We start from the raw sequence: 17474 nt of genomic DNA, 5'->3' as shown, positions 1-17474 counted from the left end.
CTGCACCACAGCGACTTTACCCTCGTCGGCCAACGAACTCAGGAAACAAATGCGCCTCAAGAGATATTTAAACCCAGCAAGGCGGTTACTTCGTCATTCGCCGACAAGAGTTTGTTTTTCAGGATCGCAGCACGACGCGGCCTTTTGGCGGCACAAATAAAAAAAAACAACCTTTCTTCACCACTACCCACAGCTAGACGGAGCCCTTTAAATGTTTCGGGTCATGACGTTCTTTTCCAGCTTCTTCTACAGGCTTCTCGGGGAGAAAACCCGGGGAGGATTTCTCAAAGCGCGGCTCACATCCTATTTTTTCCCTACAGAAAACACGAGACCCTAAAGAACTGGAAAGGGCGTGGAATGCAGGGCGAGGCCGAACGGAGAGGCGACGTTCTCCTTCACAACACAAATGCACTATTCCAAGGAAACGGACCAAGACAAGGCCAAAAAAGATTATTTTTTTCCTCACATTTTTGTGGTACTGCAAGCCCGACCACGTATGACACTATAAAGTTCAAGTTTATTGTCATTACACTCATACACATGGTATATGGTATAACGAAATGCTATTTAGCTAGCTCTCGGACATAAGTAGTACAAAGAGAAAACAACAACAACAATACAATTGTGTATCAAAAAAGACAGAGACAATAGGCAGTGTGCAAAAAAAACAACAACAGGCAATGTGCAAAACAACAAAAAGGTAACACGTTATGTGCAAAAATATGCATCAACAGAATAAAATAAAGGGATAGAAATGATGGGGAGTGAGCTTTTGACATGAATGGTAGAGGTAGATAAAGCGTACAATACATATCCGAGACCGGATTTATTCCTGTTCCAGGTCCCCTTTTCCCAAGGAAGCCCAGACGTGGGGCTGGATGGTAACGCAAGCGCACAGGACAGGACGCCTGCTCAAGCCACCTCGAGCAGCAGATCTCAAAACCCCTGGACTGCTGGGCATGAGACCGAGGAGCCAGGAGCACGGAGCTCGGTTCAGGCCGGCACTCCTCCACAATCACCCCCGTGTGCTCACAGGGAGAGAGAGGAATGCAGGACAGGCTGAGGCTCGGGATGGCTGCCAACAACGGCCTGTTTCCGAGGACAGCAAGCACACTGCGGTGTTTTAATAGCAAAAGAGAGAGATGGGAGGGGTTTTGCAGAAAAACACCTCTCTAAAAAAAAAGGGGAAAACCAATTTCTCTGCAAGTCATAGTGAAACGTACCACTACCGATCGAAGATTATTGAAGGTTTTACTAGATGCAGCGAGATGCAGATTTTTGCTGAGCCATCACAAAAGTGGTGCCAAGTTTTACAACGATTGTCTTCCTCTTAAATAATGCAGATACCTGCGGTTGTGCGATTACTTACTTCCAAAGAGGCCATCTTCTCTGTTTTAGACATAAGAGGGTGTTCTCCAGTGGGAGTCCAGAAGGAGCAGAGGCCAGCAGGCCCTACTGGGCAGTAACCACTCGACAATAAGGTGGGAATATTACAAGCGGAGCCGGCTTTACGCTGCTGTGACAGCCTTGGGGAAACACCTGACCCGATTTCGATAAACCTCGAACACTTCGGAAATCTGGATAAAATCCTGGGGACAGCTATATGATTTTAAAGGTAAAATTCTGAAGAGGAAAACCAGCATCACCCTAGATATGAAAAGTGGTCTAACAATGAAAAACATGGCCATTTCAGAAAAGCTTGTGTATTACTACCACATGCAGTACACAATTATACTGAAAGATAGTCAGTACACAGAATTTATGTATACCATTACCTGTCTTCATACTGAGCATTAAAAAAAAATCAGAAACATTGCAATCTTTTGCAGGAGGTGAACTGATGTCGCTCTCTGACAAATTGTCTGAGTGGGGAGCAATGCCAGTGTTCCCAGCTGAAGGAAGCTCAAGAGCAGAGACTGCTTCTCTTCTGCTTTTTAGCGCGGAGTTAACCATGGCTTCTTCCAGTGACGAATTACGTTGATTCACATTCGTCTTCGCCAGCGCGTCTGCTGTAAAGGCAAAGACGAGCAGCCTGTGTGGTCTCTGCCCGAAGCAATAAAAGCTGCCTACGTGTGAAAGCTGTCTCAAGCCTCAGAGTGAAGCTGGACCAGCACAGCTCTCTGAGCCTGCATTTTAAGGTGCTGCACGGTTTTGCGCTATGTCCTGTCTTGGCTGTATTACAACGGCTATTGTCTAAACTTAATGTCCACGTCTGTTTGTCGGTTCTGCCTATTTTTTCCTCTACTGTTACTGGGTACAGCTGACCGAATAAGCATTCCATTACACTCGTTGTATACGGCAAATAAAAAATCCTGAATCTAGATCCCAACAGCCACCGCACCCCATCCTGCAAACGAGCCATGTGGCCTGCGCTTTGATGCTGCCCATGGAGAGGGCCCACAGTTTTAACAACTCAGTGCTGGGCAGCCAGGTTAGAACACACAGTGCAGGCTGAGCACAGAAGAAGCCACTGTGGATTAAGTGCTTCATTCCAACATCCGCCGCAGTCCGAATAGAGTATCAGGCCTGTAAAAGCCTGGTTTTCACTTGCAGGGGCAGCCCCTGCAGTCACGCTGGGTGCAGGTATTATAACGCCGGTATGGGTGCGAAATTCAGCGCGGGCTAGTAAAGAATAAAAGCTCACAGGCCCATGTGTGACAGAACGTGCACATTAATGGCAATTCTAAGAATCGTGGGGACTTACAGGACATTCCGCTGGGTGGCTATCATGCAAAGCCCATTTCGCGAACAGAGACAGATAATTCAGGAGAGATGGGAAACGAGGGGATCTAGGCCCTAGCTTAATGCCACTGTCTAACTGAATGGCGTCACTCTGAATTAATCCAAACAGCGAGAGCTTGGAAGCCTTTTTGTTTTTGCCCTTCTGCAATGCACATGCATCTGAGCTCAACGGTCTTTCCACAGACAACACCTCAAGTGATCTCAAGTGGTCACTTCAGAGATCAGCGCAGGCTTTCTGCACTGACAGGCACAAGATGATAAAGAAAGCTGAGGCACCCCCCCAGGCGTTTAATCAAACGATCGAACGCGACTTTCAAAAGCCTGAAGAAAGAGAGAACATGACTGTGATTGCATCACGCACGCCACATCAGACCCGAGGGCAGGCGGTAGTTTTCCACATCCTGCAAGCGTGTTTAACTCTGCTAAGAAGGGGGTTAGAACATCAGATCTTCTCGTCTTTCTGCTGCGGTCGGGTGTCGATGACAACCCACAGCACTTCCGTGAGCACACCCAGTCTGACTGAGCAGGGGATCTAGCTGACAGATGCAGGACGAGCAACAAAGAAGCTAATTATAGCCCTGCTTGCTCACTTCACCTTCTGCTTATCCATCACACCGGTCTGCAGGGCAGGGCAGGGCAGAAGGGCAATAATATTGATCGAGATCTCTGCTACCTCCCTCTCATGAGGCAGATGGACGAATTAAAGCGACACTGCAGTTCCAATTTCTCAGACCGGTTACTGAATATCGGTAAGAAAATAAATCAATTGATGGCGCCAAACCGTTTGAGAAATTCCAGATGGAGGTCAAAATCGTGAACCCTGTGACAGTACGGGATGGTAGCAACGCTGTCGCACGTCACTGTGTTGATTTAACTCTCATTGCGGTTTGAAATGCACTCATCAGTGCTGATTCTTTCTAACCCCGAAATATCAGTTGTAGAAAGTAGCACTGCGGAGCCGGCGATCATTGTTTCATGTGGTGCAAACTGTCAGGACAACAGTATAACTGGCCAGCAGCGAGATCCCCCCTGCAGCTCACAAGTGGCAGCCCACTGGAGCTCAGCAGCTGTGAGCCTGGTCAGTCCCTGGGTGGGAGACCTCCTGGGAAAGCTGAGGCTGCTGCTGGAAGAGGTGTTAGTGGGGCCAGCAGGGGGCACTCACCCTGCTGTCTGTGTGGGTTCTAATGCCCCAGTATAGTGACGGGGACACTAGACTGTAAATAGATGCTGACCTTTGGATGAGAAGTAAAACCAAGGTCCTGACTCTCCGGTCATTGCCTTCTAAAAAAAATCCCCATCTGTCAATTGACTTCATCACTGCTCTCCTCCCCACTGAGAGCTGGTGTGTGGGGAGTGTCCTGGTGCATCATCTACATGAGGGCTGCACACTGGCGGTGGTGGTGGGGATCCCCATTACCTGTAAAGTGCTTTGAGCGAGGTGTCCAGAAAAGCGCTATAGAAATGTACGGAATTATTTTACTAGTAGTGAAACACTTATAGTGCACCACTGTAAAAGGTAAGAAGATATTGAATAATTCATAAACACTAGAGAATCACAGATCCGGCATCCTGGGCTCAGCTCTCACTTGTCTGTGCAGAGTCTGCAGGCTCTGCGTTTGCTCAGGGTTCCTCACAGCAGCACTGCCTGTGGGATTGCAGCAAGAGGGTTGGACGAGCACAACAGGCCACATGTCCTCTTCTCGGCTGGGGCCGTTCCCACACACTTGAGTGCCGATGAGATGGGGCCAGGTGGCTCAGTCGTTTGAGCACTGTGCTGCCACCTCCAGGGCAGGCAGCTCAGATCTCTGCCCCCCCCGCCCGGACAAAAGGCAGGCAGCGACGCCACATTTCGGCGGATGGCTAAACCAATGACCGCGAGACTGCTGTAACTTCATGGATCAATTCGGTTTCGTTTTTTTTCCCCCAGGTTCTATTAGAAAAACTAAAGTGCATCAGCAAAAAAACATCACATCAAGCCACCTGCACAACTCGTACTACTGTGTGGGTGTGGGGAGCAGAGAGACAGGAGGTGCAGAATTCAAACGGGCTTCTCTAGTCACTCCAGTGCTGAGAATATCCGCTTAGTATAGGTAGTATAGGTCCTGCCTAAAACTGCTGTCATCAGATCTCCCCCATATACAACTGCTTTAAAAAGGCCTTAGAAGAAAGAACAATCCAAGGAACTGGCCTTCAACCACACTGGTGTGGGCTGGCAAGATGTAATCGCTGAAATCCTCAGAACGCAGGTGTTACCTGCTGTTGAAGTGTTCTCAGGAACACACGAGTATCACCAGCCCCCTGGCTCTTGTCCCAGATAGCCATCATCCCCTCCCCCATCAAGACTGGAGCAGAAGAGGCCCTTTTTACAAGAGCTTTTTAAACGTTCTCAAAGAAAACCCCGAACAACTGAACCCCACCGCCACAGCCAGCACATCTTGGCCCTGTGGATTAACTGGTTCGGGGAAGATGAAGAATGGACTTACCAGTTCCTATGTACCCTTTAAAGCGTTCCGAGAGCCGATCCACGAATGCACTAACGATATCTATACCCATCAACGCCACCTGGAAAAGAAGGAGAAAACACGTGCAAAAAAAGGTTAAAACGATACTGAATCAAGCAGACCATTTCCCTTACAGTTCTAATGTTAGAAACCAATGTCCACACCATCATGGCTCGTAGGCTGGAAACAGACTTTCAAGTAAAATCAGTTTTGCCTTTTATTACATGTGGATAGGATACTAAAACTACAGACCCATCCTAGGCGATACTGGTAACACTGGGCCAAGAAAACACAGTACTAGGACTTTACAGACGGTTCGATCAGTGAATGAACTTGTCCTACGGAGCCCTGAGAGCACAGGTTCAAAGCTGGGTAACAGCACAAACCACATGTGACTGGACCCCAGGGAACAGTCAGAGCCATAAGCCGAGACTTCACACCATCAGAAAAAAAAAGGTTCAAATGGAATTTATTTTGGGGGAAAAATTCAATTAAAAGGTTACCACCGGGTTACCAAACAGCTCAAGCTATTGAAGACAGCACTGGTGCCAGCCTGGCCTATGTCATGAGCCAATTGTGACTAGAATTACCCAGGCAGTGGTGCACAGCTGGCTAAACACAGTGACTTCGCCGAGTCTGTGCACACCTGCATGCCGGCAGTGACATCACCACGAAAAAGCATTGCTCCTCCAATCAGAGTCAACTCTCCTGTAAGGCCAAGTGAAGCAGTCAGCTTGTCAAACTGCTCAGACAGACAGATGTGTGAGAAGACAGCACGCTCCACAGGAACTGTGCAACAGTAGTAATTCCATTATAGAGCAGATATGAGAAAAAGATCAATTAGGAATTTCAAACATCACCTTTACGGTGCAATTTGCATTCTGAAAAGCTCTGTTCATTCAGATCTTTGTTTTGCAAAAACTAATAAATCGGTATAACCACAACTTACACTAGAGGCATTGCAACTTCCCAGATAGAACCAATCAGCATTCTGTCTATACAAGATCCAACAAGCAGAGCTCCCTAGTCCGACAGTAGTGCAAACCTGGTTTTAATTACTATACTTTACATTTCTGGTCAGATATAAAATCTGACAAGCACAGACTTTCTTTTTGGATACATTTTTAAAAATGTCTGCATATCCTTCCCCAGAACTAATGACCCAAAAGTTTAAATATCAATTACTGCACCGCAGGTTTGGAACAAATGAAAACTGGATGCTTTGATGGGACTGAAAGAATCCATCTAAACTGGGGTTTGACCAGGAAACCACTGGCCAAAGAAAAGGCTGTGCTTTTATTTAGCAAATGCATTACCTTGTTGTGGGAAGAAACATTTATATGCAGTTTCCAGTTACCGAGTTGCAGGATCTTAAGGCAAAACTGCGACTCGCCTGCCAGGATCAAGTCAAGATCCCTTTTCGAACATTCAAAACAAATTACAGCAGCTACGCACTGAACTAGCATTTGAGCAAACATACTGCAATGTACAAGCGTTATAGCTCAAACCCAAATTTTCTTTTTCCCCAACCTGTGACCGCCGCAGTTCAGAGTCGGCTTCTGCTAGAGCCAAAAGCAGTGCAGTCTTGGCCCCTGACGAGACTCCAATGGAGCCCTGTACCAACACATCTGGAGAAGAACCAACATACACACTACAAAGAAAGAGGCAAAAGCTATTGGCTTGGTTGCTGTGCTTGTAGCTCACTGACCCAAGAATTCAGCGAGCTTTTCTTAAAGGACCTCGGGGAGCCTGCTTCCTCAACATCACCTAGTTCTTAAACTAAACTGTTTTTGTTTAGACTGCCCATCTTATTCCTTTAAAACTTCCTTCTGTTTTTATGCTCGGCACTGTGCAACAAGAGCTGCGAGATACTCACATCTATCGGCAATGGCACAATACATAATGCACAATTCCCAAAAATTCCATCAACCGGTTATTTTTATCTGGAATACCAAATGGATCAGCAATCCACTTACAGAAGATGTTTGCAAATGAGGTATCTCATCCAGCAATCTGGCTTCTTTCAACACAGTACTGACTTGTGGCAGTTTCCAACTCCCACAACTCCTTGTGTAAAGTGCCTTTTACTCACTCCTGTTTCACTGTTGATCTGGAAGCTCACTGGATGATGGACTGTTAGTATCTGAGGATGTCACAACTTCCATCAGCAGTCTTCTCAGTTCAAGACTAAGAAGATAAAGCTCTCAGCTTGACAGGGGAGAACACTGAGTTTGAGCACAGGAACATTCTTGCTGCTGTGAAATCTGTCCATTGAGGAGAGACTAAGTTGTAGACTTAGCAATGCCTTTATTTATATTCTACACTTTTAATTATGCAGGCAAAGATGTGTGCTCTTTAATTGTTCTACAACGTGGTCTAAGAAGATGAAAAGGCGTGTCCTCATGAACCAGCGTCTCCTCGTCAGCTCCTTCAACCTCAGCGTTTCCCATTGTACATCTCTAGTTTGTTTCTGCTACAGCTGCATGTCAAACCTCCCAGCCTGTGTTCTTCTGCCTGGTGTTTGCCCAGTCTTGAATGCTAAATTATGAATTTCCACTGCAGCTTTGTTTTCTAACCTGTCGTTTCAGTAGTCCCTTTAAACTCGACTCATTCAGCAACAATGCCAGATCCTAAGATTTTACTCCTTCCTGTAAACTGGACCCTGTTCCGTTTAATCATTTCAAATGTTCAAAAATGGCTTCTCTTCAGGTGGCAAAATGCAGAGGAAGAAAGCTAACGGATGCAGACAGCCAAGCTATATTGTTCAATGGGGCGTTTGAAAATAAATATTTAATCCATTTTAAAGTTTTAAGGGTGGCTTAAAAAACTCTTTAAAAACCAGGCTTTGCTATGCAAATATCAGGCAGCAGTCAGTACGAAAGGGAATATTCCAATTACACCCATTCCTCAAATTATAAACAAATTCTCCGTGAAAATCTGCTCGTAAGGTTAACATTTGTAAAGCGACATCATAAAAAACGAAATTCAACTTCAAACCGCGCATCCGAGAGGATGCGAGAAAAGAACCTCGGCAAAGCTCGAACACAGCCCAGCTTGTCAGAGAGAAAACTCGCTCGTGAAATGGAAAAAAAAAAAACGAGTAGGAATTACTACATCTCACAGCAGCGAAAACTCATTCAATGGTTGCTCATATAGCGGGCGACTGCTGTGCAAAGAATATCTTGTGAACTCACGGTTTTTCCACAAAAAAGCAAAAGCTTTTTGTTCACAAAGTTCACAAGCCTTTTCCCCCCAGAAGACTACGCGCTTAGCCCAAGGGAGCACAAGCGAAAGTGGCTTCGATTAAGTAGTGATGGACTTTAAACAGATGGGCAACTGCTTCCAGACCTTCTCCTCGGTTTCAACTCTATTGTGGGTGTGCGGTTACACATTAACAACAGGGGGAGTTCAGAAAGAAAATAAAACCTTTTATTGCCGCTGGTCAAAAAAAATCTACAATAATGTTTTATCATTATACTGTACTGTGTACCTATGGTGTAGGTCACACAGAAAACGGCTTTCCTATGTGCCTATCTGACCAAGAAACAGTTTTGACAGTTAACTTCACTGCTCATTTTCCACTCAGAATCTATTCGACAAATCTGATAGGGGGGAAAAAACGTTCATAATATATCAAGGCTATGAAATCTTGGATTTTTTTCCCACAGCGACAGAAAGGACATCTGAAAACATCTTTACCAGTGTTCCTCAGGAACATCTCCAAAACCACAATACAGTACCAGCATAGCCTACACACCAATCAAACCATTAGTTATACCAGCTACAAATACTGAAGGATTACAAGACAGTGTGTAAGGCTCAGAGAGGATGAAAATATAGATTAAGACCTTAGAGATTTCAAATCATACCACTTTGAAAAACCACCCACTGCACAGCATTAGTGCAAGTAGTCCTAGCTCTCCCATGTTGAAACTGTGCACATAGTCCCAGCGATGCTTAGCTCCCGGCCTGTATGGATATGATGTTTGAATGCTGACGTCACTGCTGTGCCGCTGAGCAGTGGCAGAACTCCAGAGGGGTATCAGCCAAAGAGAAGAATTACCATCTGCTGGCGTGGGAGTGAGTGGACATCCCTTTTAGAAAGGCTGGCCTTTGGCTCGTTTACAGAACCCGCCTTCACTCTAGTCCAAAATAACCAACAAACCTGATGTCAAATATTGTCTGCTCCCATTTTCACATTACAACGCATCTGTCTTAGTGCGGGGAAACTGAAACAACATTTTGACGTTTCCCTTGAAGGAACGCTGCTTTGCCAGTCCTTCGGCAAACTCCCTGGTATGGTATCCAAACTCGCACCTAATGCAACGCATAAGGTCGTGGTTTTCGGTACGAACTGCTTCAGTGGCTACAGACCTAATGACATATAATAATAATAATAATAATAATAATAATAATAATAATAATTGCTTACACTTATATAGCGCTTTTTCTGGACACTCCACTCAAAGCGCTTTACAGGTAATGGGGACTCCCCTCCACCACCACCAATGTGCAGCATCCACCTGGATGATGCGACGGCAGCCATAGTGCGCCAGAACACTCACCACACATCAGCTATCAGTGGGGAGGAGAGCAGAGTAATGAAGCCAATTCACAGAGGGGGATTGTTAGGAGGCCATGATTGATAACAGCCGATGGGGAAATTTGGCCAGGATGCCGGGGTTACACCCCTACTCTTTTCGAGAAACACCCTGGGATTTTTAATGACCACAGAGAGTCAGGACCTCGGTTTTACGTCTCATCTGAAGGACGGCGCCTGTTTACAGTATAGTGTTCCCGTCACTATACAGGGGTATTAGGACCCACACGGACCGCAGGGTGAGCGCCCCCTGCTGGCCCCACTAACGCCTCTTCCAGCAGCAGCCTTAGTTTTTCCCAGGAGGTCTCCCATCCAGGTACTGACCAGGCTCACACCTGCTTAGCTTCAGTGGGTTGCCAGTTGTGAGTTGCAGGGTGATATGGCTGCTGGCTATATTCCTGACTAATTGAGAATAGGAACACCGGAATAACTCCTCCCCCCCGACACACACAGTCTCCAAACCCCTCTGGAACAAAGAGGGATACGTACTGGACCTGGCAATGCAAGGAGTTAAATTAAGGCACGTCGCACTCCACTAAAAGATTAAAAGACTTGATAAAAGCGACATTTAATATTTATAGACTCCACTGCACTGTGCCTGGTTCCAGGCCCTTGAGCACGCGTAACATGGAGGAGAGCAGAATTCACCTTCACACGTCTGGCATTCTGTTGGATGGCCAGCGATCGGGGTCACACCATACATTAGTTCAAGGAAGTCAAAGGGGTTTTTTTAAAACAACCTGGAGTGCACAGCACACTTCATTGTTCTCTACATTCATTGCAGGCATATGGTTTCTCCAGATTAACAATAGTAAAGGGCATCTGTATTTACGTTCTGCAGGGCTTTAAAAAAACAAGGTGCTCGATTTGCAGAGAGTAACCTGCTAAATGTCACACACCGCGAAGGAAAAGATACACATTGCAAGTGCGGCCATAAAATAGTGAAAAGATACAGGTAGGTCTCAGTTTATTCGGAGGGGATGCATTCCTGAAAACGGATGCATAATTCAAAAACGCATAAATTAGAAACTACATCCGCATAAAAATGAGCGTAAACAGAGAGGAATGAATTCCAGGCTCCATGTCCAACCAGAGTTTTTGCACACTCAAATAAAAATAATTAAACACTTTTTATGATGTTTATAGTGGTATACTAAAAGCTATTTTTAAACAATGTTAATTTCACACAAAAGGAGAAGGACAGACTGCTGGTGTGTACACGGACACGTCTGCGCTGTGCAAATATATTCAATCCTCTTACTTTCAGTGAGTCTTTTCAACGCCATTATAAAATCTGACCATATAGTTTCTTACACAAGGCTTTAGCTGATCGTAAATTGTTTATTTCAGGTGTTGTATTTATTGAATGTTCAGTCCAAGTGCCAGCTTTTCGAACATTTCGGGCGGGCTCGTTGTCAAAGGGCAGTTCTCTGCCCTTGTTTCCACCTTTAACACAAAAGAATAACGGAGCCTTAATAGTAAGAAATCTTTACTAGAGTGCCTGCACTGCATTCATGCTCACCCAGTTACAGTTAAAGGCGTCTTCAACGTCCAGCGATTACATTGCCCACGAGGGTGAAACCTGGCGCACGACATGATGAAAGCCTTCAAAAACGTTGTTCTGTTAAGAATAATGAATTCTGTGAAACCCAATTTAAAGATTGCTTCACACCACCTCACTGGGTTTTAGGGCTTTACTTTTTGGCTAGAATTAAAAAGCCATCTTAAGAGATTAAACCAGAAGTGTGTCTGAACAGTGAGATGACGGGACATGAACAGAGGGTGGAAGGGACACCTGAGTGGTCTCTGTGTCAGTGTTGTGCGTCACCCAGGTACAACAGGGCAGGTGCAGTGTGCATTTCCTGTCACAATGAGAGGTCACGAGTCCTAAATGAAGAAACAGCAACTTAAACCAAAAATGGGAAAACTATGAGCATATAATTTGAGACCTACCCATGTTTCCATGTTTTTTAAAACAAAATACTGTATCTTTCTTTCTCCTGTATCAACAATGAAAAACCTCGTAGCAGGAACTGAAACAAAAAAGGAGAAAAGAGGCAGGCCAGCTCAAAGCTCTGGGCTGGAAGAGGGGTTGTGCATCTATTTGGGGCCCTGCTGGGTCTATTAAGGACACAGGAAGTCAGTGTTTTTGCTGTGGAGAGCGCTAGCTGCACAGGAAGTGACCTCAGAGAACTGGTTACCCCCTACAGCATGATAACTTTCTATGCTTTAACACGCTGGACTGACACTGACCCACATGCCTGCCAGACTTTCTCCAGTCCAGAACAGTTACCCTGCAGACACAGAGATACTAAAGTATTACATCAACAAAACGGTGAGCAAATATTACATGTCAAAGGCACAATGGGCTAAAAAATTAGAGCTTATTTACAAAATACTGGCAGCGTTGGTTGAAAACCAACAGTTGTGAATACAATAGTTATTTACAGAAATACTTATACAACTGAAGATCATCTTGGACACTATGATCAGGTGCCCTGAGCTAGTTTGGAGAAGCTGCATTTGGCAGCTCTGAGCAGCTTTTCTGTTACTATGCCTATGTTTTTCTAATATCGCCATAGATAATAACCCAAACGTCTTTTTCGGAAAGTCTTCGAAAAAAAGACAGACTAGACTTCTTCCTTTCCTTTGCGGCCCTGTCTGAATCAGGAGGGAGACAGAGGTACCTGGTGAGCGTCAGGACAAAGCATGAAACCCTTAGAAAGCTATGACCAATCAAACACATAACATACCACGTTTCTTAGCAAATGTGTTCTTTTCATCAGAGCCCTTCACATCATTTAACAGAAACTATGCCCATCACAACACCCAGAATCCATTAACAACGTAGTTAACAGTTGTTTTTGCGGCATGTTTAAAAGGGAGATCTGCTCTCAGTTGAATAAAAAGGTCCTTTTAGAAGGAGAACAGGGACTTGATACCAGAGCACATATCAACACCTCCCCCTGCAATATCCTAAACTCTCCATCACATGTCTTCTGAAGGACAGATTCTGTTTTGATTAGTGATAAAGCCTTAGGGCTGCCAGAGCAAGATTTTGATTTCGACTAGAGGACATGCAATTTTTTTACAAGGAGGTTCAGAGTTGACAGTATTTTATCAGAGTCCTGTTCATTATAGAGCTGCAGAGCAATCAGAACACAGCTGTTTCCATCCTAAGAGAGGGTTAAATTTCTCCTTCCCGGTTACTGTAGAAAGGGCTGAGACCATGCACTTGTTTACCAGCAATCATTACAACAGCACACAGACATGAGCTTAAGGGGCACTTTCACTCTGAGCCTGACATGCCACACGCTCGTGTCAGTATCCCATCCTCCACTGCAGCAGACAAACGTAATTACCTGATGTAATTCAGGTTATTTGTGGGTTATTAGTGGGATCTCTTCCCCCGTTATTTTACTTAAAGGGGAACCGCAACGCTATTTTTATTCCGGGGTTAGAAAGAATCGGCACTGACGAGTGAATTTCAAACCACGATGAAAGGAAAATCTACACAGTAACGTGCAAAACCTCCAATTTTTCCCATCACAAAATAGCCAAAACATCCAGGTCTGCGCAGTGCCGGATTCTGTGATTCAGAAGGAGGCAACAAAACTTTTGGTGATGTGAACTGGCCCTATGACAGTGTAAACAAGCAGGCTTGTGAATACATCTCTTTTAATCCAACAGAAATATTGCTCTCGCCTTTGGGCTCTTTGGCGATTTTGTGCTCAATTCCAAATTTGGACAATTTTGCAATGACGTCAATGGATTTATTTTGTTACTGAGATCTAATAACCGGTTTGAAAAATTGGTACTGCAGTTCCCCTTATCACAAGAAAACGGTTTTCAACCCTAACTTTAGACCCTCGAATCACCACATTGCAACACTAAAAAGCCAAGGGAAAAGGCAACAGGAACCTTTTGCAGTAGTCTGGAGACTACTGAAACAATTTAAATAGTTCTCGTGAGGGTTTTGCACTCCAGCAATAATTCAGATCACAAATGTTTTTAAAAGTCTTTGATTAAGCTAAACACATGGCCTGTAACACCACCCGTGTCAGAGCAACTGAGTAGGCCAGATTTTGACAGGTAAATAAAATGCCCCTTGTCTATTATGAACCCACACTTTCATAAGAAACCTACAGTGAGCGCTGCCACCTCAAACTGAGGCACAGGTGCAGCGCTTTCGCCGTCTCATTCTCCCTTCTGCTCCGAACAGCTAACCTGCAAGACACAGGCGATGCGACAAAGGCTTAGTCCACAGAGATAATGTAGAGACCTGCTGTGAACCCTCCTGTGTTCCTCAGAGAGCTGTCCCCCATTCTGCAAGTTCCTGAGCCACTTGAGCTTCAGCGCTAATTCGGTAACTGCAGAATCATGGCCTCCTCGAGGCTCCTGAAGCATCATGGGACGGCCTCAAGCAGCAGAGATGCTCTGGATCAGCAGGAATCTTGGGTAGTCGGAAGGGGGCTCTTCGGCCTATAGGATCCGTAATTAGGAGGAGCTGCTTTCGCATCGGAAGGGGGTCACGAATGAAGTTGTACTCCTCCTCTTTCTAGAGCACAACTGCTTAACAAGAACCTGTCTTTAAACAATACCTAATATGAATCAATAAAAGTGTCTGGGAGCTTCATTCACTTAAAAAAAATAAATCTGTCAGGCCATTTCCATCTCTATCATTTTCAAACACCACTACGATTTCACTCCCTGCACGTGATGGAAAAGGTGCATGATCTGATTTGCATTGTCACCAAGCCCTCCTCACGCATACCGACCAGTTTCCTGTCTGGAGATGAACGACAGTCCCGATTACACGTCTCCAACAGGCAGGTTTCCTCCACGTATGAGTAGCTGTGAGAAATTCAGCTTGAAACCTGCCCTGCTGTTTCCCTCCCATGCTCATGCTTGAGCTGTTGCAGCAGATGCAGTGGAGGCAGGCACTGTCTGACGAGATGGCCTTTTCCTACAACGATGAGAGCTGGCTTCTCCATCAGGAGCAGATGTTTTGACAAAAACAAAAGTGGCGAAATGGGAGCCCAAACCTCCTGCGGTTTTAGTTCATACCACTTCAACCAAAAACTGACAGGTTCTTTTTTCCAGATAGGATACCTAACATAAAGACCTAAAGGCATGCAACAAGAAAGCTCTTGAGATGCAATCTAGATTTTAAACACATAAACTCATGGATTCAATTTCAATTCCGTCTTCGGCGTCCATACTCAACCACGTATTAAAAGGCATAAAATAAACTACCAGGCAAAACAGGGCATGATTTAAGGCAAGCTGAACCTTTTCACCCCATTTACAAAAATACGTCTACCAAGACCGAGGTTAAGTCATATCATGACAGACAACTACCCAACCCTCACCTCACCCACCTGTAGGTGAACCGGATCGACAGAAGGGACAGGTGGGGGATGGATTCAGGTTTAGGACAGACGGGGGAGATGGAGCCCAGGACGACTGAGGACAATGCGATGCTAGGCAGCCTGTCAATATTCGGTGTTGGGTTGCATTTGACATAACAATGACATGCTATTAGAGGTCATTTTCTGCACAAAGACCCCATCTTCCACACCAGAATAAGGCCTCCTGCTTCTCAAAATGAGCAAAGCGGGTCTTTAAACTTCCTTCGTGGGTGTGTCCCCCACTACCACTTCCCAGCAATAACAGACTGATGGAAACGTCCTCCGATGTCCCTCTCAGGGAAAGGACTGATCAGCCGAACATTTTCTCAACAAAATGAGAACACGTCCTTTCTTCCATCCTCCAGGCACCCCCCCCTCCCGTGGGGATAAGAAATGCTGGGTCCCCAAAAAACACTCCCCAACCCGCGTCACCTTAACCCTTACCTTGTAATTACTGGAGTTAACCCACCCCGTTAACTCGTCGATAGTTTTATCCAGGCGAGCCTTCTCCTGCTCCACATCCGCCGACCGCTGCGCATCGCTGAGGTAGTCGATCAGCTCTTGGCCGACCTGCAGCCGCCGGGTCACGTCCTTCTGCAATACTTGCTGGTAAAAATAGTCCATGTTGTCATTTTCCTCCATTGTTGTTGTTGTTGTGGCGCGACGTGTCCCACAGACTGAAGAAGTTCGCGTTTCCCTTCAAGTCCTCACGACACAGCGGCGCACGGACTCGCATGAACCCCCCGCTCGTTTCCGTCTTCCGACACTTTTAAGAAAACTTCGGGAAAGTGGCGTCCCAACTTGCGAGAGGAGTTCTTGCCGTCCCCAGATGATAACTTCCCTTTTTTGTGTGTGTGTGTGTGCGCCTAGCCCAACGCCAAAGCCGAAAATAAAATCCAGCCCGATGAGGTTACGTGTGAGGAGTAACTGGAAACGCACCCCTAGGCTTCACCTCGATCTCTCCCTGCTGCTGCTCTTCGGCTCTCCTTTAAGGCTCACAACCCTCGACCGACGGCGGAGACGCCGCTCCGCTTCCCACCACAGGCCCGGCGCCCCCACTCCACTATTTTCATCGGGGTTAAATCGCCACTGGAGACGGCCGTTCGCTACAGGCGACGTTTCTCATTCGGGTCTCCCGATCGCGGCCTCCTTTGTTCCGTCCTCCTCCTCCCCCTCGGGGACTCCTCCTCACCCCCTCGGCTCTCGATTACTCCCAATCCCAAAACAACACCCCCTCAGCGTGCAGGATAGGCAGGCGGTCCCGGCCTCCCCCGTCTCTCGGCTCGGACTGGAGACCCGCAGGCTGCGGCCCACTGAAAAGAGAGGTAGGCCCAGAGGGGTCCTTGCGCTGCGCACAGCTGCCCGCCGCTGCGCCTGACCGTTATTCCAGAGCCTGCGAGGGGGGGGAGGGCGGCTTTTCGCGCTGCTCAACCGCCCGGGAGGAGGCACCCCGGGGCGCTGAAGGCCGAGTTATTGCAGGGTTCTTTGATTCCCCCCCCTCCCCCTTTTGTTTTTTGGTTTAGACTGGGGTCGTGTCTGCAAGTGGCCGATTTCTCCTCTTATCCGCTTAAGTGAATGAAGGGTCAGAGCTCTGGCCCGGCAGGAGGAAAGAAAAAAATAAAGATCACCCAGGGACACGATTGTTTTTGGAAATGTGGCGGTGAGCCTTTCGTTGAAGAAACGTCTTTTGGCGATTCGTTCGAAGAGGCAATCTTTTCTGAAGAACTACTGTGCGGTACTGGGGTTTTTGTTTTTTCGAAATTTACCTCTTCCCCCCACTCGACCAATTGTGAACCCAGGCAAACATCAGCCTTTCCGCCGCAGTTAGGAGACTGATCCAGCCTTTGACCAATCAGACTGTGGGCCCGTTCAAGCGCTGCGTCAGCCCCCGTCGCTATTGGCTCGAACACCCGGAAGCGCATTGGCTGAGGGGCGGGACTACGGTGTCCTAGCTCGTGATTCCTGAAAGCGCATTGGCTGGGGGGCGGGACTTACGGCCTCTTCACTCGTGATTTATGAAAGCGCATTGGTTGAGAGGCAAAGTGCAATCGATTTAAAGGGCACGGTTATAATTATAGACGCAGGGGCTAAGGTATATCGTGACAGGAGCCTGATTTTATTTAAGGTATAACGTCCAAGTCACTATACTGGGGCAGTAGGACCCACACGGACCGCAGGGTGAGCGCCCCCTGCTGGCCCCACTAACACCTCTTCCAGCAG

At 46.5% G+C, this 17474-nt stretch overlaps 1 protein-coding gene across 16 annotated transcripts in view; it reads right to left on the bottom strand.

Moving 5' to 3' along the window:
• Positions 1–16648, bottom strand: part of clasp2 (cytoplasmic linker associated protein 2) — a 102748-nt gene extending 86100 nt beyond the window's left edge. For 4 of the 16 annotated variants that reach the window (XM_069195182.1, XM_015356904.2, XM_069195185.1 and 1 more), the window contains exons 1-2: positions 15699–16637; positions 5226–5304 (exon numbers count right to left, since the gene is read on the bottom strand). In XM_069195182.1, the coding sequence (XP_069051283.1) occupies positions 5226–5304; positions 15699–15896 (277 nt within the window). In that variant the 5' untranslated portion in view covers positions 15897–16637. Of the gene's footprint in view, positions 1–5225; positions 5305–15698 lie in introns of all 16 variants that reach the window. The other 12 variants (XM_069195183.1, XM_069195186.1, XM_069195189.1 and 9 more) reach the window with 7 other exon arrangements.
• Positions 16649–17474: the final 826 nt, after the last annotated feature.

This window comes from Lepisosteus oculatus, chromosome 10, assembly GCF_040954835.1.
Source record: "Lepisosteus oculatus isolate fLepOcu1 chromosome 10, fLepOcu1.hap2, whole genome shotgun sequence".
Taxonomy (NCBI): Eukaryota; Metazoa; Chordata; class Actinopteri; order Semionotiformes; family Lepisosteidae; genus Lepisosteus; species Lepisosteus oculatus.
The sequence above is the reverse complement of the archived record's forward strand: the minus strand, read 5'-3'. Positions and strand labels throughout refer to the sequence as shown.